Below are 24,904 nucleotides of genomic sequence, written 5' to 3' on the forward strand. Positions count from 1 at the left end.
ATATCAATCCTCTTTATCCCATATACTCGTATCATAGCCCCTGGAACCCTTCGCCCTTTTCCTTTTTTTCTATAATAGTTTTTAGGGGTGTGCGTGCTAATCTTTGACAACCCACTATATCCATTCACATAGAATTCTGTTGTTTGCTCCCATCTAGAGGGGCTGTACTGTCATCAGTGCTTTCACTTCCCCACTCCCACCCCTTTTCCGTGCGTTATCCATCTTGACGTTCATCTACCGAACGATCTTAAATATACAAATTATCATAGGCAATGCTGACTTGATTAATGTTTTAACTCACCTTTTAAACTGAAAAATTTGGGGCCAGCATTTGGATGCCGTAGTCTTTTCCCCTGTATTTGATAGGACTGTCTTAGTTTAAAATTAGGAAGAAACGAGTAGAGTGTCAAGTTTTTCTTTTGGGATAAAATAATAATTGGTACTTTTCCTAGCAAATTTTAGACTACGGACTTTTTAACAGAAAAACCTAGCTCTGTAACTAAAATAATATCATGGTGAACGGTGAATAGTGTCATCTAATTGGGTGAATAATGAAAGTTTTTGTAAATTAGCAAGGTGGGCATTTCAATTTTTTTAACTAGAACATTAATTTGAATGTTATTTTCCTGATTGTTTATGAATTTAATTTGAGTGTTTGATTTCATTTGTATATTTATTCCAATAGCCGAATTAAGAAAGTGGTTTCTATCTATGGAAGCAGCATTGATGTGGAACTCCAGCAGAGGGCAGTAGAATATAATGCACTTTTTAAGAAATATGACCATATGAGGTATGTGAAAAACAAACAATGCATGTGCTTCTTAGCATCCTGCTCAAACTATCATGATAAGCTATGAGGAAATCACTCAGGCTTAATTAACCCATACAATCCTACTTCGGTACCCTGGGGGTGTAGGGCGTTACTCTTTGGATTGTTACCTGTAAGAACAGTAGTTGGAAACCACAGCTGCTGAAAAAGATGAGATTTTCTGCTCCACTAAAGAGTTACAGTCTCAAAACCCACAGAGCCATTTTTACCATGTCCTGTAAGGTTGCTTTGAGTCAGAATTGAGTTGCTGGCAGTGAGCTTGGTTTGATTTTGAGATCCTTCTGTAAAAGAGCACAATTCTCAAAGACACATGTTCGTTACTCATTAAGCTAAGGAAAGTATCTTCTTGATGGGACAGTGTCAGTACCATCTTTCACCCCAGTTTCTCTACCCCTGAAATACACGATTCAGTATTTAAGCAGATACTTTAGGCAATCAAGATTTCTTGTTTACCTTTAATCCTGCCAGGAATTTAGGTTATTATTCCTGTAATCCAGCATCTGTTTTATTGCGTGTTTAGCAGTAAAGCTAGGAGGTAACTCTCCATGTTTGACTTATACATAGTCATAGTCATTGCTCTGGGTAGGGAATCTCGGTAAACTGCATAGAGTTTAACCACTTCAGATTCTTCTAGGTCTGCCTTGCTTGAGAGAATGCCTGTCATGGAAAAAGTGACCACAAATGGCCCTACTGAGATTGTGCAGACAAATGGAGAGACAGAACCAGCTCCGCTAGAGACCAAACCACCACCCTCTGGGCCACAGCCCACCAGTCAGGTAGTTTTTTCCTAGCTTCTCACCTGCCTCTTACATGTTTTTGGCTTGGTTGGATGTTTCCCTTCCTCATTTTTAAGTGTGGAAAGAATTTTGCATTAGATACGGATTAGGAAAATGATCAATGAGTTGAGTTATTACTTTCTTGTTTAGGCCAACGATTTATTGGATTTGTTGGGAGGAAATGACATAACACCTGTTATACCAACTGCACCTACAAGCAAACCTACTTCTGCTGGTGGAGAACTTCTTGATTTGCTGGGAGACCTCAACCTTACAGGTGAGGTCAGACTGGAACTATGTAACATTTGGATAGGGGCAAAAAGCCTCCTAGGAAACCAAACAGCACGAGTCACTAGATCATGGGAGAGGCCACATTAAGCAAGATTAGAATCTTGAGAACTTCTAGAATATAAACTGACATGTTAATATTCTAAAGATAATTCATAGAGATTTTCAAAGAACCAAGTTTGAATTTTTGAAGAATAAGTTATTCATAATATTTTAGGATAGGAAGGACTTCCTTTGGGCCCAAAAGTGTATATCTTGAGTTATCTCTGGTTTTGGCTAGTGTCCTAAGACTTCGCTTTTTTTTAAATCATTTTATTAGGGCCTTAAACAACTCATATATCAATTGTGTGAAGCACATTTGTACATTCATTGCCCTCATCATTCTCAAAACATTTGCTCTCCACCATCAGCTGCTCATTTTTTCCTCTCTGCCCCCGCTTCCCCTCCCTCATGAACCCTTGATAATTTATGAATTATTATTTTGTCATATATTGCCCTGTCCAACATCTCCCTTCACCTGTCTGTCCCCAGGAAGGAGATCACATTTAGATCCTTGTAATTGGTTCCCTCTTTCCAAACCACCCTCCCTCTACCCTCTCAGTATTGCCAACTAGTAACACTGGTCCTGAAGGAACCATCCGCCCTGGATTCCCTGTGTTTCCAGTTCTTATCTGTACCAGTGTACATCCTCTGGTCTAGCCAGATTTGTAAGGTAGAATTGGGATCATGCTGGGGGGCGGGGGGGCGAGGAAGCATTTAGGAACTAGAGGAAAGTTGTATGTTTCATCGTTGCTACATCGCACCCCTGACTGGCTTGTCTCCTCCCCGAGACCCTTCTGTAAGGGGATGTCCCGTGGCCTACAAATGGACTTTGGGTCTTCACCTCTCACTCCCCCCTCATTAACAACGATATGACTTTTTGTTCTGGTGATGCCTGATACCTGATCCCTTCGACACCTGGTGATCACACCAACTGCTGTGCTTCTTCCTTGTGGGCTTTGTTGCTTCTGAGCTAGATGTCCACTTGTTTGCCTTTAAGACCCCAGACGCTATATCTTTTGATAGCCAGGCACCATCAGCTTTCTTTGCCACATTTGCTTATACGCCCATTTTTCTTCGGCGATCATACCAGGGAGGTGAGCACATAATGATATGATTATTTGTTCTTTGATGCCTGATGACTGATCCCTTCAGCACCTCATGATCACACAGGCTGGTGTCCTTCCTATATGTAGGCTTTGTTGCTTCTGAGCTACATGGCCGCTTGTTTACCTTCAGGCCTTTAAGACCCCAGACACTATATTTTTTGATAGCTGGGCAACATCAGCTTTCTTCACCACTTTTGTTATTCACCCGCTTTGTCTTCAGCGGTTGTATGGGGAAGGTGAGCATCATAGAATGCCAATTTAATAGAAGAAAGTATTCTTGCATTGTGAGAGTACTTGAGTAGAGGCCCAATGTCCTTCTGCTACCTTAATACTAAAACTATAAAGATATGCACATAGATCTTTTCCCCATCCTCTTAATATAAATATATTTGCATATGTTCATGCCTTTATTTAGATCGCTATAAAGGCCCTTTGCCTCCTAGCTCTTTCCTCTATTTCCTTTGACTTTCCTTTTGTCCCACTATCATGCTCAGTCTTCATTTGAGTTTCAGTAATTCCTCTTGGTTACATTACCCTTGATCACGCCCTACCAGGCCTCCTACACCCTCCTCACCACCGTTTTGAATTACTTGTTGTTCCCTTGTCACTGGGTTTGTTAATACCACTACCTTTCCACTCATCTCTTCCTCTCTCATGCCCCTGGGAACTGTCGGTCCTGTTATTTTCTCCTCCTGTTGGCTTATTCAGCCTATCGTGTTTAGACAGACCTGTGGAGATAATAACATGCACAAAAACAAGACAGAGCAAAACTAAGCAACAATATACAATAAAACAACAAACCAATGACAACAAAACAAAACACAACAAAAAAGAGAAGCTTGTAGTTTGTTCAAGGACAGTTTGTTGGCCTTTAGGAGTGTTTTCCAGTCCATTCTGATGGGACACCATGCCCTTGCCCAAAGTCCATCTTCAGCATTCCCTGGGGACCTCTCCACTCTGTTCCCTTGCTGTGCTGTTGCACCCCCTTAGTGTTTTGCCTCGGTGTGGCGGGATCAGATTGGGCTCAATTCCCACACCGTGTCTCCAGTGTTGTCCTCTTTAGGGCTATGGGTCAGTGAGGGACATTGTGTCTCATTGTGGGGCTGGCCATGTGGTCCTCTGTGGACTGGCTTCTCTAATCGGGAACATCGTCTTCAAGGCCTGGTGGGCCAAGATGTGCTCTACTCTCTCCTCATTCCCCTTCATCTGCTCCTGTGTGCTCTGAACAGATGTGTCCCTCTCCCGGAGGTGCAGATTCAGTGTCATCCTTTGCAATAAATTCTTCTGGAGTGAGGGACAAGCATCCACGTAATAGTTGGGATTGGGGCCGGCCCCTCAAACCTCTCCACTGTTTCCCTATTCCATGCCTGCATGTTACATTCACATCTTGGGAGCATTGGGTTGAAGTCTGTCTCTTTTTCCCTGTGGAGATATAAACAATACCCTCTTCTTGCGTGGGTTAGTGCCCTGTTCTCCTGCTACCGATTTCTTTTTTATTATTACTATTTTTTTGTTTCCCCACATCCTTTTTAGTTGGCTACCATATGTATCCCGGGATTTGGTCTGGCCCCTGCCATACATCTGCTCCTCACCCCAGGAATGTTTGTATACGGTAGCTTTTTCCCTATGGCCCTTTTGCATGTTTTTTTTTTAAAGCTTATCTCAGCAGTCTCATGTTGTACTTGTCCTTTACTGCTTGCCTTACTTTGCTTAATATGGTTTCCTCCAGTTCTTCCCATACAGCGATGTGTTTCATACGTTCATCACTGCTTTTTAGCGGTGCGTAGTACTCCATTGTATGTACGTACCACAGCTTTTTAATCCACTGGTCAGTTGATGGAAATTTGGGTTGTTTCCAAATCATTGCAATTGTGAACTGTGCCACAGTGAACTTTGGATCACAGATGTCTGGCCTTGGTTTGTTTCTTGCCTCTTCTGGGTATATGCCCAGTAGGGGGATTGCTGGGTCGTATGGTAACTTGATTTACATATGTTTTAGTTATCGCCAGATCGGTTTCCATAGTGGCTGTACATACTTACAGGTCCACCAGCAGTGGATGAGAGTTCCTGTCTCCCCACAGCCCCTCCAACACTTGTTGCTTTTTGATTTTTTGAATGGCGCTACCTTTGAGGGTGTTAGGCAGTACCTCATTGATGTTTTAATGTGCATTTCTCACATGGTTTAAGATCAGGAACATTTTTTCACGTTTGTTGGCCATTTGGATTTCTGCCCCTGTGAAACTTCTGTTCAGGTCCTTTGCCCACGTCCTTAGTGGGCAATTAGTTTTTTTTTCTTTTTGGAAGCTAGCAGAGTAGTGTAGATTTTAGTAATAAGGCCATTGTCTAGTGTGTCATTGTTAAGATGTTTTCCCAGTCCGTGGACTACCTTGGTGAATTCTTTCATTGTACACAGGTGCTTCAGTATATCCCATTTTGTAAATTTGTGCCTCCTCTTTGTTTGTATCCTTCCCTATTTCTGATAGCCTATGTTTTCCCTGTGCCAAAGTTCTCAAGTTGGTCCCAATTCCCTCATTGATGGCCCTAATAGTTTGGGGTTTTACCTCGAGGTGTGATCCATCTTGAGTTTATTCTTGTGCATGGAGGTAGATAAGGGTCTTGCTTCATTTTTCTGCAGATAAATATCCATTTTTTTCCAGCACCAGTTGTTAAAGAGGGCATCTGCTTCCCATTGGATATTTTTTGGGCCTTTATAAAAGATCAGTTGTCTGTATGCTGATGATTTTATTTCTGGGTAGTCAGTTCTTTTCCATTGGTCAGAGTATCTGGCATTATACCAATACCATGCGGTTTTGACAACTGTGGCTGTATAGTATGTGCTAAAGTCAGGTAAAGCAAGCCCTCCCACTCTGTCCTTCTTGAGGAGTTCTCTGCTATTTCTGGGCTTCTTCTTTCTCCAAATGAAGTTGGTATTCAGTTTGTCCATTTCTTTGAAGAAACATGAGGGTAATTGTATTGGGCTTGCATTAAAGTTAGTAGTGCCTTTGGGTGAACTGACATCTTGACTATATTGAGTCTTCCAGTTCACGAGCAAGGGACATTCTTCCATTTGTTGAGGTCGCTCTTGGTTTCTTGTAATAGTGTTCTGTAGTTTTCCCCGTATTGATCTTTTTTTCTTTTAGTCAGGTATTTCCCTAGATAATTCAATTTGTGTTTTGCTATTGTGAAGGGTACCACCTTTTTTATCTCTTCTGTGGTCTTATCAGATGTGTATAACAGTCTGATGGACTTCCGTTTATTGATCTTGCATCCTGCCACTCTGTCAAACTCTTCTATTGCTTTAAGTACTCCCCTTGTGGAGCTTTTGGGATTCTCCTTATAGAGAATTATATTATCTGCAAATAATTATATTTCACCTCTTTCTTCCTCAGATGAAGACCTTTGATGTCTTTTCTTTGCCTTATGCTGTTAGCTAAAACCTCGTGCATGATATTAAATAAGAGTGGGGACAAGGGGCATCCTTGTCTGATCCTATTTTTCAGGTGGATTGTGTTAGTCTTTTCGCCATTGACTACCACGTTGGCTGTTGGTTTTTCATATATAAGTTGTATTGTCTTGAAGAATTTTGCTTACATTCCTATCTTCTTAGGTGTTTTAAACAGGATTGATGTTGGATGTTGTCGAATGCTTTTTTCTGTGTCGCTATTATCATGTGATTATTCTAGTGTCAACGTGTTGAATGATATTAATGGCCTTTCCTATGTTGAACCATCCATGAATCCTTGGTATGAATCCCACTTGGTCGTGGTGAATTGTTTGTTTTATATACTTCTGTATTCTGTTGGCCAGTATTTTGTTAATGCTTTTTGCATTGATGTTCATTTGGGATATTGGTCAATAGTTCTCGATTCTTGTGGGATCCTTGCCTGGTTTTGGTATCAGAGTTATACTCACTTCATAGAAGGATTTCGAGAGTTTGCCATTTCTTTCTATGTTCTGGAACAGTTTGTATAGCATTGGTGTTTATTCTTCCCTAAATGCTTGGTAGAATTCTCCAGTGAAGCCATCTTGTCCAGGGGATTATTTTTATTGGTAATCCCATGATAACCTTGTGTATTTCTTCTATTGCTATCAGTCTATTTAGATTCTTGACATCCATCGAGGATAGTCTAGGGAGGGATTGTTTTTCCAAGAATTTGCCATGTTTTCCAAGTTGTTGAATTTATTGGAGTACAGCCCTTCATAGTACTGTGTAATTATCCTTTTTATTTCATTAGGGTCTGTTGTAATGTCCCCTCTTTCATCCTTTATTCGTGCTATTGAAATTTGTTCCCTGCTTTCTGTGGTTAGGTTTGCCAGCAGTCTGTCGATTCTGTTGATCCTTTCAAAAAACCAACTTTTAGCAGCCTTGATTTTTTCCCAGAATTTTCCTATTTTCCCTCGCATGAATCTCAGCTCTGATTTTTATTGTTTCTTTTCTTTGCTATTAGTAGGATTGTCCTGCTGACTTTGCTCTAGTTTTGTAGATTTTGTGCCAGTATATCAATCATGAGTCTCTCTTCCTTTCTCACGTGTGCTTGCATTGCTATGAAACTTCCTGTGATAGCTGCCTTTGCTTTGTCCCAGAAGTTTTGGTATGTCTTGTTTCATTCTCGTTGTTCTCTAGAAATTTCCTAATTTCATCTCTGATCTGCGCCAGTATGCACTCCTTTTGCAGTAGAGTTTTTCATCTTCCAATTGTTTGCTCTTGTTTTCTTCGTCTTCCTTTTGTTGATTTCCAGCCTTATGGGGAACAGTGTTCAGAGAGAGGTTTGTATAATATCATCGTGCTCAAATTTATGTAGAATCGCCTTATGTCCCGGCATTTGGTCTGTCTTTGAGTATGTGCCATGCGGGCTTGAAAAGAATGTGAATTTTTTTCTATTTGGGTGAAAAGCTCTGTAGATATCTATCAGGTCAAATTGTCTAATTATAGTGTTTAGATTTCTAGCCTCCTTGTTTTTTTTTTTCTTTTCCTGTCATCTATCTTCGTCAGAGAGCAGTGTATTGAAGTCACCCATTAGAATTGTTGAGGCTGTGATATCTTTTTTTATCTTTTGGAGTGTTTGGTTGACGTATTCAGCAGGTCTCTCATCCGGGGAATATATGTTTACAATGCATAGTGGTTCAGCATTATATAGTGTTGCTCCTTATCTCTTTTTATTGTTTGCACTTTGAGGTCAGTTTTATCCGAGATTAGGATTACAACCCCTGCTTTTTTTTGAATTGCTTGGTATGGCTTTCTCCAGCCTTTGATTCTCAACCTATTTTTGTCTGTAGCCTTGAGATGTGTCCCCTGTAAGCATTAGATTGTTGGGTTGTGTTTTCTAAACTAGTCTGTTCATCTCAATCTTTTAATGCCTGTGTTTAGGCCATTGATATTCAGGGTTATTATCTCCATCTGCAGACTGTGATGTCAACTTAGACCTTTTGTGTTGCGTGTTTTCCTACCTTCCTTTCTCATTAGTGTGTTGTGCGTGTGTGTATGTGTATCATTCTTGACTTCTTTCAGTTCTTAAGCCAATGCTATCTTGGGGTCTGTTTTCTCTTTGTTGCCTTCTGTGTGAGTTTGTTCTATGTTGCGGTCTCTTATTTATGCTTAGTGAGTGTTGTTCTTCTGCCCATACTGGGTCGGCAAGCTTCTTTTGTATGGCTGGGTTATTTCTAATGTATTCTTTGAGTGTTTTCTTTTCTGGGAAGACTTTTCTCCATGTATCTTGATCATAATTTGGCTGCGTAGAATATTCTTGGGTTTGCGTTGCTTCAATTTTTGGAATAAGTTACTCCACTCTCCTCCTCTTCATAGATTCTGCTGATAGATCTGAGCATATTTTTATTTGGGAACCTTAATATGTTTTTGTTTGTTTTTCCCTAGCTGCTTTCATGATATCCTTCTTTTCCTCAAAGTTGGTTAGTTTAACTATTATGTGCCTTGGTGACTTCATCATGGGATTCAGTCTAGCTGGTGTTCTTTCAGACTCCTGAATGTTTGCCTGCTTTCCATTCATTAAGTTGGGGAAGTTTTCCTCCAAGAATTCTCTCACTGTTGTTGCAGATGATGTCTTTGTTGTGTCTTCCTCCAGTAATTCAATAATTCTAATGTTTATCCACTTCATAGCATCAGACATAACTCTTAGGTTTTCTTCAGCTTCTCTGATGATCTTAGTTTTTTGTTCGCATTGTTAAAGTCTGCTTGGCTGGTCTCCAATTCACTGATGTGGTTCTCGGCTTTCTCCAGTCAATTCCTGAGGTCCGTGTTTCTGCTACTGGTTTTTATTAAGTCCTTATTGCCCTTTGGTGTATGGCCTTTGTCTCCTCTATCATTTCATTCTTTTTCTGTATTATTTCCTTCATATCCTATATGACTCCAAGCAGCAATTTGAAATTTTCTTTCTGTGGCAGCTCAATGTGTGCTTCTCCTATGCATGTCGTTATGATCAGGACATCTTCTGCCATTGCTTTTAGTTTCTCTTGTTTTTCACTAAGGTCATTGGGTCTGATGGCTGTTTGTGTTGCGTTGTTTTAGAGGAGCCAGGTGCCATTTTCCAGGGAGTCTAAGAGCTCTGGCTCTTTCTGGGAGACTTGTAGAAATGCTTCTTCAAAGTGCATACAGCTAATTTCTGTATGGAATTAATCTACCTCCTTATCTTACTGTTCTCTCTCAGGGTAGTTCCCCAGAAGGCAGGCTGGTGGGTTGCCTGCTTTGGTGTTGCGGAGGTTGTGCAGAGGTTCCTGCAGCAGCTTGGAACGTTGACAAGTGTTGGCTGAGCTGCCTTAGTCCTCCAGGCACACAGGCAGGAATTCCCCAATAAGAAGTTGTCCCCGGTAAGAAGTTGGGCAGAGTATCCCCTGGTGGAGGCCAGCAGGGCTTCCCCAAGCCTTGGGATAGCTGCTCAAGGTTCAGCTCACCTAGCTGGGTGTGTCACAGGCGTAAATGCCCTAGGCTATGGGGAGTGGTCTGGAGGTCAGCAGTGGAGTGTGAGAGTATAGGAAAGGGACAAAGAGTAGGAAAAAAAATTAAAATGTAAGCCCCCCCCCCCCAGACTGGGGTGGGGGGTATAAAGAAGAGAGGGAAACAAAAGTAACACGTAGCTTAGGCCAGATCCCTGCCCGTGGTGCTGCAAGTGTTTAGTCCCTGCTCTGAGGCAGGCAGCGGCAAACTGCGACTGTGTTGAGGAAAAAGCCCCTGTGCAGGCCTCGGAGTCTGTGTGGGGGATAGAAGAGAGGGAAACAAAAGTAACAATGTAACTGAACCTGGATCCTTGCTCTTGGGGCTGCAAGGGTTTAGTGCCTGCCCTGATGCAGTGGCAAGCTGTGGCTGTGTTTAGAAAAAACCCCTGAGTAGTCAATGAGACTGGGGGTAGGGGGAGGGATAGAGGGCAAATAAGGGAAACAAAAGTAACAATGTAGCTGAGCCTTGATCTCTACCCGTGCAGCTTCAAGTGTTTAGTCCCTGTCGGGAGGCGGCCTGTGGCACACTGGCTGTGTTCAGATTTAGCCCCTGTTCGGGCTTCAATGGTCCTGGCTCCGGCAGAGATAATGGCGGGGATAAGGTCAAGCCCTAACCTTCCTCCCTGTGGTAAGCCAAAATTGCCATCCCTTCAAAACCTTGTGGTTCTGTGCCTCTTTATCCTTATCATTCTCCTGCGGTCCAGCAGTGTTGAATTTTCCTGAAAGCAACTCTCCTGGGCTGAGTTCTGCGGTGTCCCTCTGGTATGTGTCACTCCGTCGCCATCTTCTTGGAAGTCTTGCATTTGTAAGTTCTGTACGCAACCTGTTTTTAAAGGCTTGAGGGAACCATCTTTCCACAAAATCTTCTGTTTCAGATAATTTGCCTCATTATTCAATAGCCTTGATCATCTCTGAGCTGGCTTGTCCTTAGGTGTCTTTGAAATCACTTTCTCCAGGTACTTTTTACTTTGGCTGAGGCATATTCTGGAGAATGCAGAGTTGCTAACTTACTATTGCACGTTGTCCTGTCCTTTCCTTTCCTTTCCTTTCCTTTATCTCCTTTTCTTTTTCTTTGCCTAATCATTTTTTTTACATTTTATTAGGGGTTCATACAACTCTTATCACAATCCATACATATACATACATCAATTGTATAAAGCACATCTGTACATTCTTTGCTCTAATCATTTTCAAAGCATTTGCTCTCCACTTAAACCCTTTGCATCAGGTCCTCTTTTTTTTCCCCTCCCTTCCCGCTCCCCTCTCCCTCATGAGCCCTTGATAATTTATAGATTGTTATTTTGTCATATCTTGCTCTATCCTGAGTCTCCATTCCCCCCCTTCTCTGCTGTCCATATCCCAGGGAGGAGGTCACATGTGGATCCTTGTAATCATTTCCCCCTTTCCAACCCACTCACCCTTCACTCTCCCAGCATCGCCCCTCACACTCCTGGTCCTGAAGGTATCGTCCACCATGGATTCCCTGTGCCTCCAGCTCCCATATGCACCAGTGTACAACCTCTGCCCTATCCAGTCCTGCAAGGTAGTATTCGGATCATGGTAGTTGGGGGCGGGGAGCATCCAGGATCGGGGAAAGCTGTGTTCTTCATCGGTACTACATTGCACTCTGACTGACCCGTCTCCTCTCCTAAACCCCTCTATGAGGAGATCTCCAGTGGCCGACAAATGGGCCTTGGGTCTCCACTCTGCACTTCCCCCCTTCTTTCACTGTGGTGTGTGTGTGTGTATGTATATATATATATTTGCATGATGCCTTATACCTGGTCCCTTTGGCACCTCGTGATCGCATAGGCTGGTGTGCTTCTTCCTGTGGGTTTTATTGCTTCTGAGCTAGATGGCCGCTTGTTCACCTTCAAGCCTTAAAGACCCCAGACACTATGTCTTTTGATAGCCGGGCACCATCAGCTTTCTTCGCCACATTTGCTTATGCACCCGTTTGTCTTCGGCGATCGTATCATGGAGGTGTACAGCCAATGATATGATTTTTTTTCTTTGATGCCTGATAACTGATCCCTTCGGGACCACGCGATCACACAGGCTGGTGTGATCTTGCATGTGGGCTTTGTTGCTTCTGAGCTAGATGGGTGCTTGTTTATCTTCAAGCCTTTAAGACCCCAGACACTATATCTTTTGATAGCCGGGCACCATCAGCTTTCTTCACCACATTTACTTGTTCACCCGCTTTGGCTTTAGCAGTTGTTTTGGGAGTGTGAGCATCGTAGAGTGCCAATTTAATAAAAGAAAGTATTCATGCATTGAGGGAGTGCTTGATTAGAGGCCCAAGGTCCTCCCGCCACCTTAATACTAAACCTGTAAATACAGACACATAGATCTATTTCCTCATCCTCATATATATATTTGCATGTATATGTCTTTGTCTAGACCTCCATAAATGCCCCTTGACCCCTAACTCTTTCCTCCATCTCCCTTGACTTTCCTCCTGCCCCACCACCATGCTCAGTCCCCACCTGGGCTACAGCTATACCTCTTCTCTACGCAACCTTACCCTTGATCATTCCCCACCAGGCCTGCCACTCCCCCCTCACTACCATTTTGGGTCCCATGTTGTTCCCTTTTCCCTGTGTTTGTTAACACCACTTCCTTACCCCACTACCTTCCCCCACCCCAAGTCCCCCCGGAACTGTCGGTCCCATTGTTTTTCCTCCAGATAGTTCATCCAGCCTGTCCTATTCAGACAGACCTGTGGAGACACTAACATGCACGAAAACAAGACAGAGGTAAACAAAGCAACAGTATACAACCAGACAGCAAAACAACAAAAACAAACCACTGACAAAGAACAAAACAAAACACTTCACAAAAGAAAAGCTTGTAGTTTGTTCAAGGATCGTTTGTTAGCCCTTAGGAGTGTTTTCCATTCCAGTCTGTTGGGGCACCATGCCCTGGCCCCAAAGTCCACTTTCAGCATTCCCTGGGGACCTTGCCACTCCATTCCCTTGCTGTTCCGCTGCACTCCCCCAGTGCTTTGCCTCGGTGTGGTGGGATCAGGTCAGGTGCAATTCCCACACTGTGTCTCTGGTGCTGTCCCCTGTATCGCCCTTAGTCACTGAGGGGCATCATTTCTCATAGTGGTGCCAGCCATGTTGTTCTCTCTGTGGACTGGCTGCTCTACTCAGGAACATCATCCTCACGGCCTGGTCAGCCAGGCTGTGTTCCACTCTCTCCTCCTCCCACTTCATCTGCTCCCGTGTGCTTTGATCAGATATGTCCGTCTCCCAGAGCTGCAGAATCAGTGTCATCCTTTGAAATAAATTCTTCTCGGGGCAGGGGCAGGAATCCACTTAATTTTTGGTGCTGGGGCCAGCCTCCCAGACCTCTCCACTGGTTCCCTACTCCACGCCGGGATCTTGCATTCACACCTTGCAGCACTGGGCACTAACCCACCCAAGGGGAGGGTATTGTTTATATCTCCACAGGGAAAGTGGGACCAGACTCCTTTATCTCCTTTTCTTAACCTTTTTGTTTTTGCCATCTCTACATCTCTTCTTATCTCTTAGTTATTAAAGCAATATATATAAGAAGGAATCCCACCGCAATTCTCACATGCAGACATCCTTTTGGAAATATTTTGAACTTTTTCCGTTTCGTACACATTTGTAATTGATGTGTTCAGAAATATGAATCTCTCAGACTAAGAGTCATTGTAACATAATTTCTACTCTTAATTAATGGCAGTATGAAGTAAACTGTAATGGTAAGTGATCCTTTGCAAAGTAGTATAGTATGGTATATATGGTATGCATGAACTCAAGTAGAAAGTCATATGGTAATGATACTGGGCTAGACTATCACAGGCTAAGTGATTTTCCCCCTCTAATTCAGCAGCCAGAAACTGTGGCTTAACAAAATTTCAGAATGTTAGTTGTCATGTATCTGTGAGTCACTCATAAAGAGCCCATAGCAAATCCTCATAGACCAATGGTATTCTGAATATAAGAAATAGCAAAGACCGCCCCCTACTTAAAACCAGGAATAGATGATATGGTCCATTTAACTTGTCACCATTTCCCACATTAGTACATAATCTTCACAATTATAATTTTAAATGGCTATTCACCAAAAATTTTGTATGGTTGTATCTTTAGTTTCTCACTATTAGGCATTTTGTTTGTTTCTATATTTTTCTTCAAAATAATTTCTCAAAAACATTATCACATTAATTAATCCTTACACTGGATTACTTTTATATATTAAATTATTTAACCTTTTTGAATTTATTTAAAATAAGGACAGTACCTCAGGGATTAGATTTGTGGATATAGTAACTTATTTAGTACTTGGATATATATGAAGTAATTAACACATGTTATTTACCTTTTCCCCAAGCAGATGGATGGCTATTAGTTTTAGCATTCATGCATATTATTACTATATTAAAAAAAGGTTTTGTTAACTGATGTAAAATTGGTTCTATTATTTTGTTAATTATTTCTTTGATTACTTAGAATGTTTATAGTTTGTCCATATTTGCTTTATACACAAGTTTCCTTTAACACATTCCTTTAGCATTTGTGAACCATTCATTATGAGGTAAATAAGATCCTTGTTTTAGACTCTTGTGCTTTACTTCAGCTAATGTAACTTTCAACTTCATTGTTACTTTTTAAGAATGTCTCTAGTACTACTACTTGTAAAAACAAACAAAAAACAATGTTAAGGCCTTTATTTCATTGTGTTCTTATTTTTTTAATGATGTATTTTCAATTTCTTAAGTGGTTTGAAATTTGAACTTAAAATATACTTTTTGAATTTTCTTACTCTTGATTTTTTTTTTTTAGTTTATGGTTATGTTTTGTTACTTACCTTCCCATTGAGCTTACATGGAAGGATCAAATAAAATGGTTAACTTGGCTATGTATTGCCCCAGTCATACTCCATACCTTTACAGTGTGTGTGTGCGCGTGCGTGCGCGCACGCCCGGGCACACATTGGTATTTTCTTATGTAGTGTTTAACATCTACAAAACTGAACATGAGCTTTTATGTACTTAGGTTGTAAAATAGTGTTAGCTTGTAAAATGATGTTCCCTGTGTACTCCCCTTGTGCCCTCTCAACCTCAGTGGTAACAATTACTGTCTGTCTGAAACGAACCATTGGTTTTTAAGAATTCCATGCATTTCTTTATAATGTATTCAAACATTTTGTTATATGGTTTTGTTAGTGTTTACTTAACTTTATGTAAACGGAATTTATTTTGTACCATTTAAAAGTTTTTCTATTTCAATGTATTTGTGAGAAAAATTTATGGATAATTTTAAAATGAACTTCCAGTTTAACTCTTGTATATGTATAATACTGTGCCAATTTATCATTATTTCACCATTATCCTGAAAGTGGACATTTTGATTATTTCTCTTTTTTAATATTAGAAACTATTTTGCTATGAACACTTACTTATACATGTCTCCCTGTGTACAAATGGAGGGACCAGTTCCTGAAGTAGGACATCATGCTTGGTGAAGCTTCAGTGCTAATGAGGAAGATTTTCAAGAAGATGAATTGATACAGTGGCTGCAACTATGGCCTGATCAATAACAGTGATATATTAAGGTGGCACAGGACAAGGCAGTGTTTTGTTCTGTTGTCCACAAGGTCTCTGAATTAGAACTGAGTCAGTGGTACCTAACAACAACCACAACAAAGCTGAAGAAAGGCTGTGGTTTCCTACTTGGAGAGACTTCACCTGTCAGGACCTTTGGCAATTTCTGGGGGCATTTTTCATTGTAAAAATTATGAGGGTATGACTGAGATCCGCAAGGAGTGTTGTTAATTAGTCCTTTTCCAACCTTCACAACACAATTTATATCTTAACATGGCATTAGTGTAAGGTGACCAGATGTCCCGCTTTTGGCAGGACAGTCCCGATTTTTAACAGTTTTTCCCGCGTCCTGCGGTATTTTTAAAAAGTCCCGATTTTTGGAAAGAATGCACAAGCTAGGGTATGCGGTTTTCAGCTGCCATGTGGCTATTTCACCAGGATATGAGTTTTATCAACGGTGTCCCTCTTTACCAATGTTAAAATCTGGTCACCGTACGTTAGTGTCAAAAGTTTAGGTACCACGCTTTATGGATCTATTCTCATTTCTACTATTTCCAATTTCTCTCCAGTTTGGCTAAACCAGGTTACATTCCAGCAGTAGAGTTTAAATGTTTCTATTCAATACTTACAACAGTAGTTGGTATTATCAGAACTTGGAATTTTTATCATTCTAATGAATGTGAAGTGGTACCTTCTTGTGGGTTTGAACATACTGAACATTTAAAAAAATTTTAAATCATTTTATTGGGGGCTCATACAGCTCTTTTTACAGTACATTCATACATCCATTGTGTCAAGCACATTTGTACATTTGTTGCCGTCATTTTCAAAACATTTTCTTTCTACTTGAGCCCTAGGTATCAGCTCTTAATTTCCCCCCCTCCTTCTTCCACCCTCCCTCCATCACAAACTTTTGATAATTTATAAATTAATACCTTTTCATTTCTTACACTGACCGATGTCTCTCTTCACCCACTTTTCTGTTGCCCATCTCCCAGGGAGGGGGATTATATGTAGATCATTGTGATCTTGAACATCTTTTATATGGTTCCTTTTTATTTTTTAAAAAATATGATTCTTTTTTCACTGATGTGCTTGTTCTTTTGTCCTGTTTTGACTGGGGTGTGTTTTTATTAAAGAAAATCATACTTCTGGATATTCTTTCATTCTTTATTCAGTAGCAAACATTTTCTTCTTCCAGTGGTCTTTCCTTTTACTATTGTATTATTTTCTTGTAATCAATACATGGTTTACAATTTTAATATATTTTAACTTTCAGTTATTTTCTCTCATGGTCTGTGCTTTTTATTTTTACATCATGTGTGAAGAATCTATCCTTACTCTTAAAATTATGATAATGTTTTTGTATATTTTCTTGGTGAGTAGTTATGCAAGTTAAGGTTAACCCTGTCCATGCTGATGTTTTCTATAGGTACTCCAGCTGCTGCTCCAGCCCCTGCCTCAGTCCCACAGATATCCCAGCCTCCCTTCCTGTTGGATGGGCTTTCCTCACAGCCTCTCTTCAATGACATCACTTCAGGTAGAATTACGCTGGTTATCTTTATTATGTGGAATACTGAGCAATGGAGGTGGTTATTGAAGAAAAGCAGTAATAGCTTCTTTGAAAGCATTGGTAGGTTCGGTATAATAACACTGATCTTTTCTGTACTTCTCCAGGCATCCCTTCCATCACAGCATACAGTAAGAATGGCTTGAAGATAGAATTCACCTTTGAACGGTCAAACACCAACCCTAGTGTCACAGTGATAACGATACAGGCCTCCAACAGCACAGAGCTAGATATGACGGACTTTGTTTTCCAGGCTGCAGTACCAAAGGTATAACAATGTCTTGCCTTTACCTTAGATACAGATTAGCTGATTTTTTTTAAAGATGTGTTTGATAAGGGACATGTTTAATCTATAGTTATTAAACTTATAGACTTAACCCAAATCAATGTGACTCATCTGGTTTATTGAAACATGGTATCTTTATTGAATACCTTTTTCTTGGTCACAAATATTTATATAGTTAAAATTGTAGGATAAAGAAAGGAAATTCTAATAGTAGTAAGTGTAAAACAGAATTATTCCTGCAAAGTGATCCATTATTTCACAGGGCATTAAGTTGAAATTGACTTGACAGTAGTGTATTTGGGTTTTTGGTTTAATATGTAGAAGAGCTATGTAGCATCTGACTTACCTAACTCACAGCAGCTTTTATCGCTATAAGCAAAAGAAAACCCACAAGCACTCAACAAATTAGGTCATTTGACTTTTCCATGTCTTTATGCTGTACATATGTACTGATTCTGCACATACTTTTTCATTATGGTTTTGTGTTCCTGATCGAGAGATTCTCATGTGTTCCACTTATGTACCTACATGCTCATTCATACTTTGCCTTTTCCCTTGTCATGTAGAGTGAGCGAGGGAGACCTTGAGCTTTACAAATTATTCTAGACATGAGTTCAGGTGGCTGGTTCCCAACCATCTAAATACACAAAGGCATAAAATTATCTTGTTGATTTGTTATTCTCAGAAACCAGTTTTCCTTGATTTCTTTCTGGCTTTTTAAAGTCATAGACCTCTTAAAGTCAAAGTCATCACCTACATAGTTGATCAGAAGTTGCCAGTGTAAGAATTGTTCACCTTTGGGAAAGTGTGAGGCTTAAACTCCTTCTGCCAGAAAGGAGGGAGAAGGGACCATTGCTAGTTTTCATGCTCCCAACCAGTGATTTTTACAGGTCTCATAAAGTGACAGCGCACACATGTACTGTGAACTGCTAAGACCTAGAAAGCAAAGAGAACTTAGTGTAGTAGGCAAGTCTTTGACTTGAACCATCACCTTTGTGTATCTTTTTTTTTTGCTTGATAATCTCTCAAATCATACAAAATATTTTACTTTTCCACCTGCAGACATTCCAACTGCAGCTTCTGTCTCCTAGCAGCAGCATTGTCCCAGCATTTAATACAGGGACCATCACACAAGTCATTAAAGTTCTGAACCCTCAGAAGGTGAGTAGTTCATTTGAAGACAATCTCTAAGCAAGATGTCACCATATTTTATGAAGTCAAATAGAATTTGCTTTATTCTTTGGAGTTTTTCTGACTTACTGTCATAGAGAGTGCTATGAAAATGACTGGCCCAACTTCCTTGTTCCTTTTGTAGTAAACTTAGTCCACAGATAGTAAATGACTTAGTGGCATTTTATGAAAATGCATCTTTAAATATATCCTCTTTTAATAGGCTTAACTGCCTAGTTTGGGGGGGTGGGGTGAAAGACTTAGGCATTTTAATCTTCATTCAAACTAACATCTGGTAAGAACATTTCTCAAACCAAATACAAACAGTTATAACTATAATTATTAAGTATGCAAACAAAAGTGAGATATTTTCACAAGACAGCCAAATGAAAAATAGCTTTAAAAGCTGAAAGAAATAAAGCAATATTTTTATTATGCCATCTGAAAGAGGTAAATTAGTTCCTGTAAATATTCATTTAACTGCCTGATTTTCATATATTTTATGAAAATAGTTCACAGAATTTCTTCAAATAGAAAGATTTCTAGTAGTGTCCTATAAATAGTATTATTTTTTTTCTTGTAACAATTTGCCTTTCCTTTGCTATTCACTCTATTTTTAACATTTGCTTTTAGAACAAGCAAAAATTCCTTTTGACACTCCAATTCATGAAGTAAAAGTTTTCTTAGTATATTCATATTTGAAATTTACCATTTAAAGAATTTTTATAATTGAGTTCTCTAACCTGTTGCTATGCATAAGTTAAAATTTTTTATTTTATACCTTGGGAACAAATAAATGTATGTTTATAGTAACTAAGTTTTGCAGATATATAAAAGATAGGCATTTGTTTATCTTATTTTTTTAGGCACTTGGTTTCAAGGGTTGGGTCCTTTTGTTAAGCACTCAGCAAATGATGCTAGGAAAATGCTCTCATGGCTTGTGCTCTCAGTGCATTTCTAAGATAGATGTGTTCTGAAGGTACGTGCGGTAGGAGTGCTTCTTGTACTGGGAGGTGCGTGCATTTCACAGCAGCTCCTCAGTTAATAGCTGGAGTATGATGTGGTTTATTCTTTTGTTTTTTGCATATGCCTCGTTATTAAGAGACAGCTTTGCTTTGAAAAAAATTGCTGATCCATAAAATTAACAGTCTATTTATAGGCTGGATAAATTCTAAGGATTTTATTTCAATGTATAGCTTGCGATTCTCTTTTTCTCTTACAGCAACAGCTGCGAATGCGGATCAAGCTCACATATAATCACAAGGGCTCAGCCATGCAAGATTTAGCAGAAGTGAACAACTTCCCCCCTCAATCCTGGCAATGAGGGGTCCAGCCATTCTCATTCTTATCCCACTCAATCAAAGGAACTCTGGGAAGGAGGTTGTGATTGCTGGCAAGTCCCCCCCAACTCTACCATGGGCATGAGGAGCCAAAGAGACTGTTGAGGAGGATTTTTCCTAAAGTTCTTGCTGACCTTGAAGCATCGTTAAAGACTAATTTCCTCTCCTCCATTGTTGAGGCTGGCTGCTTCTGGAAGCTACTGTGCACTCTTCCTCCTCTTCTCCTTTTTCCGTACTTCCCCACCCTTCCTAAATTTATAGCCAGAATCAACATTCCCCGGACCTTTGAGGAAATAAGCAGCTGGTTTGGAGGAGAGGACTGGAATTCATGGCAAGAAAACACTCATTCTGTCTCTGCAGCAAAGGGTTGCCCCTTCTACTGTTTTTTCTCTTTGGACTGGGTGAGGTGGGGTATTTATTCCTCACTAGCTAGGTTACCATCTTAAGGCGCTTTTTACACCAGGCATTCAGAATGGAAATGCAACAATGGACATTTAGGGAGCCCTGCCTTTTTCTACTGGTTCCCCCAATGATTGAAAGAGGCATTAGGCTCCTGGTAGCCTCTTCTGTGCATTGCTGTATACACACAGACACACATATGTATGTATGTATGTTTGTTACGAAGAACTAGCCAGATCTTGAGGGGTTATTTGTAAACACTGGACAGATGTAGTGGAAAAGAGCTTTTGTTCAGATTTAGCATGAAGGCTATGGTGCTCTATTTGTAATAGAAACTTCCAAGGCTCTTCCAGCTCCCCCTTCTCACCATTCTTTAGCTGTAGTCATGAATACTCTCCATGATTTTCAAAATTGATTCCTCTTAAAGTGGAAAGTGGACAACTTCAAAAAGATAAATAGTTATTAATACCCCCACAAATTAAAAATGTTATCTAAGCCCTTAAATTGCCTGTTGAACTATGGAAATGGGTTGAAAGGGGGGTTCTCACCAGTTTTAAAGATCAGACTCCTTAGCAAAAGCACCTTTGCCCATAGGAGGATTGAGTATCAGACTCATCCTGGAGCATACTGGAGTCGTCACCTCCATTACTCCAAACCTCCCTTTTAATTTCCTGAGCCTGGCTTGGACCTTGGCATTCCGTTTGAATTCCTTCTTCTAACTGGAACATTTGTGTTGTATCTGTAACACTGGCACTGAAATAAAGACCATAAAGAAATCTTTCCTATATTGTACTTCATGATGTTGGAATGAAGCCTTGTAGCTTCCTAGCCCCCTGAAACAGGAAGTCTTAAGACACCATAGAGTAGGAATAGCCTTTCCCGAGTCTGAGAAAATGGTCTCTTGACACAGACCAACCTTAGGAACATCTGTAGCAAAGATTTGAGGCCTGGAGCTCTTTAAACTAGTAGGAGTGCCAAGTGCTTATTGGAAAGGATCCTTGTGTCATCAAACCTTAAATTTAGTTGCTGGAATTAAGGTTAACAGGGACTGTCCTATGGCATATGTTGAATGTACTATGCACATTCAAGTATACAGGTATCATGTCTTATATATTAAAGAAGAAAGAAAAAGTGAGTCCACCTTGTTCTTAAATTATTACTGTATTAAGTACAGTATAATGAATACTTTGGTTTTGGTCTTACAGCTGGGTACAGATCTTCATTCTACCAGGCCTTTACTTACGCTCTTCAGAGTCTTGTCTAATCTAGCGCTGTATCAGATGCTAGCCTATTCCTAACATTTGACCAACTGGGATTGAACTGAAGGCTCCAACAGGGAAACCTGGTCTTTATTAGTAAGAGCAAGATCTACTAAAACTTACTCCCTTTGTTAAATGGTTGAGTCCACACAAGGGTATTATCTTTGTGCATCGTTTTCAGTAAGTGAATGGGACTGGTGCACATTGTAAGACAACTGCTCTGCCTGTGAAATGAAAAATAATAGCCTTTAAAGGTTTCCTTTCAGACTGAGTTCATTGGATGGATACTTAATGCTGTGAAACCTGATAGGATTAACATAATATTGGTGGATTTCTTGAATAGATTTTTGTCTTAACATTCCTCCTTGTGGTAGAGGCTTTATTTTCTCTCTCATTTTTGTAGTTAACCAACTCAAGGCTTTTTAGTTGAACTGAGTTGAGTACCTGATGAAATCCGAAGACCATGCTATAAGACAGTGGTGGCTGATGGAGCTGGAAAGGATCTACTATACTGACAAAGCATCTTCTTGGCTGATGGAAATTTTGAGGTAGAATTCTAGGATCATCCAAAGCTTTGTCTACAAGGAATAAAATATCATGGCCTTAACACAAAGGGTGCTGCTTAGAACTTGAATTAGTTTCAGAGACTAAGCCTGAGCATCCTACTGAGGACTAGCAGCCAAATAACTGCCTAGGATACTGATGGTTGTGAAGACTGTTTCAAATGATTGGATATTTGAAAGCTTCAGAGTGCCTTAGTTTCTAGGATCAGAATTAGTATTCCTCTCACTTGGCCTTGCAGCTCAATGGAGAAATCTCTCAATTGCTGTGAACACGTGCACATTTCAGTAATTTCCCAGTGTAAGCATTCAAGGGGGAGCAAACATGGATGGAGTTACAGGTTCAGAGGCTTTGTGAGGAAAGTGATTTCCATGACTGTTTTCATAACCCAGGGTGATGCACATTGAATCTACCATACACTTCCTTCAACACTTTCACATGCACTTTCACCTCATTGTAGTTTGCATCCTGTTGCCCCTCCCCACCCCGCCCTTTTGCAACCCTGAGGAGATCCATGAAAGTAATTTCAAAACATCACAGGAAGGACGCTCTCTTCTAGAGCTGCCCCCGCAGAGCTCCAGGTGCTGTTACCTTGAGATGGTTTAGACAGTCATGGGATGTTTTGTGTGTGTACAGTGATCATCTGTTAAAGAAATATTCCTTAATGTAACAACGGGGAGGGGGTTCTTTCCTCTTGCTAGATTAAAAGTGTGGTTTGTACCCCTTGTTTGTTCCATTGATATATGAAAATAGACTTTTAAAAATTGTTCAGCACTATTGGTTTGAGTATTTCCATATATGATATAATATGCTTTCCATTTTTTGCCCTTCCTGAAGAGCCAAGGGTTAAGGAATACTGATTTTGAGGTTGAATGCCATTGTCTTGTGAATTGGAAAATATGTGGGCCATGAGATTTATGGGGAAGATAGAGTTAGGTTGGGTATATTTTTCCTTGTGACTGTATTTTAACCCCAGTTTCCTTAAAAGAGTGATTCAGAGAGCAAAAAATGGATATCCAATAACTTTGTGGTTGGGGAGAGGTTGTACATGTCTATATACTCATGTGCTTGGGAGTTGGGGTAGATCACGTGAAGAGAGTTGCTCAGAAAGCCCTAAAGTTTAAAACCTTTTTGACCAGCTTTGACTCAGGAGGTAAGGGCTCCTTCTAGAACTGGATGTGAATAATAACTTTTTCCAAGCAATAGCAGGGAGTTGTTTCCATCCACAGGGTCCCAAGACCTGGAACCCTTGAATAGGAAGAAAAACATTGCTGAAGTAGCTTGCACAGCTGCTTCTCAAACTTTCACAAGGCTAATCCTGCCGTTAAGATGGAGCATTGAAGGGTTATTTTCATTTGTTTTGTTTTTTTAAGAACCTGCTGTTGAGGTGTGTGTGTGCGTGCGTGTGTGCGTGCGTGCGTGTATGCGTTTTCCTCTGTATTTGGGGGCATTAAGGAGTCGAGCTTCTGAACTCTTTCCTCCTGAGATCTCAACTATGTTCCCGTAAAGTTCTTTTTCTTCCATGTTGTTGTAAGTTACATTTTCATTGAGCCCCATCACATCTTCTTTACTGTAAAAAATATTAAAAGCTGTTTCTCAGTGGGACAGCTCATGAAGTTTTAATTATTGCAGACATATTTTTGAGATGTAAAAAAATTAAGTCTTACAGCTGAGTGAGGAATAAAATGGATGTAAACATTTACATGGGATGCATTAGAATTCTGCTGTGTGTATTGTCTTTTGGTTGAAACAAATTATGGAGAGTGACTAAAAATAAAAAGTCAATACTCAATGATTTAAAATCTGCTTCCTTGCTTCTCATAAATAGATTAGAAGCTTTAGGTGGATTCTTCTTCTACAGCTTTGAGCCAAACTTAACTGTTACTATTCCTTTTACAATCAGGAATCTCACCAAGAAAGGGATCTGAAAAATTTAAAAAGTTGTAGATGTAAAACAAACAAAACTTAGCAAGTTCAATAAAACAAAAAGTAAATGTAGTAGGTGTTAATAGATAATGAGAAAGTCTTAAGTTCATTTGGAACTTATCCACCTATGTGAATTCTCAAATAAGGCAAAACACACACACACAGCCAGATGAAATAGGTATTGGAGGTGGCCATGGATTTAGTTAAACTTCTGTTTTTGAATTTTTGAGGTGTGTATCTGACGGGGAAGAGGTGAGGCCTGACAAGCCACAATGAGTATTGTTTTGTGGTCTTAATGCATATAAATGATTTTCTGTAGATGTGACAGTGGTTGGTGCTAAGAAGCTTCAGTATTCCCATTATTGTGATGATTCCTGACAGTTCCTTTGTTGAGAAAGGGAGGGTGTGACAGTGCCTTGACTGAGAAAGGTGGAGGGTGTCGGCCTGGGCACTTGCCTAGTTTATGTAGAAGTGCCCTTTGGAACTATTTGATAAGCAATAGTTCTGTAATCTTTCCTTGCATATAGTTTAGTTTAAATGGATCTTTATTTTTAATATTAAACTTAGATGATAGCTTTATCTACATGTATTGAGGCAAAAATATAAAAGCTATAATAGGAAAGCCTATCCAGTGCAGTGAATAAGATTTGAATGTCAATCCCAAAGGACCAAATTAATTTTTCCAGTTTTCCCCAGTTCAGTTTCCCCTATAACTTGTAAAATATAAAAATGTTCACAGGATAAATTTTCTCCAAACCTTGAAGCCAAGTAAATACTGTGTATTTGTTAGGAATTAAAATAGTATCTTTATCTGTTCAACTGA

At 40.0% G+C, this 24,904-nt stretch overlaps 1 protein-coding gene across 4 annotated transcripts in view; it reads left to right on the forward strand.

Annotated features, from left to right (window-relative positions):
- Positions 1-22,664, forward strand: part of AP1G1 (adaptor related protein complex 1 subunit gamma 1) — an 87,255-nt gene extending 64,591 nt beyond the window's left edge. For all 4 annotated transcript variants that reach the window (XM_075537386.1, XM_075537385.1, XM_075537387.1 and 1 more), the window contains 7 exons: positions 686-790; positions 1,464-1,605; positions 1,756-1,882; positions 17,003-17,110; positions 17,248-17,408; positions 18,489-18,587; positions 19,819-22,664. In XM_075537386.1, coding sequence (XP_075393501.1) covers positions 686-790; positions 1,464-1,605; positions 1,756-1,882; positions 17,003-17,110; positions 17,248-17,408; positions 18,489-18,587; positions 19,819-19,920 — 844 coding nt within the window. In that variant the 3' untranslated portion in view covers positions 19,921-22,664. The remainder of the gene's footprint in view (positions 1-685; positions 791-1,463; positions 1,606-1,755; positions 1,883-17,002; positions 17,111-17,247; positions 17,409-18,488; positions 18,588-19,818) is intronic.
- The last annotated feature ends 2,240 nt before the right edge of the window (positions 22,665-24,904 follow it).

This window comes from Tenrec ecaudatus, chromosome 18 (assembly GCF_050624435.1).
Source record: "Tenrec ecaudatus isolate mTenEca1 chromosome 18, mTenEca1.hap1, whole genome shotgun sequence".
Taxonomy (NCBI): domain Eukaryota; kingdom Metazoa; phylum Chordata; class Mammalia; order Afrosoricida; family Tenrecidae; genus Tenrec; species Tenrec ecaudatus.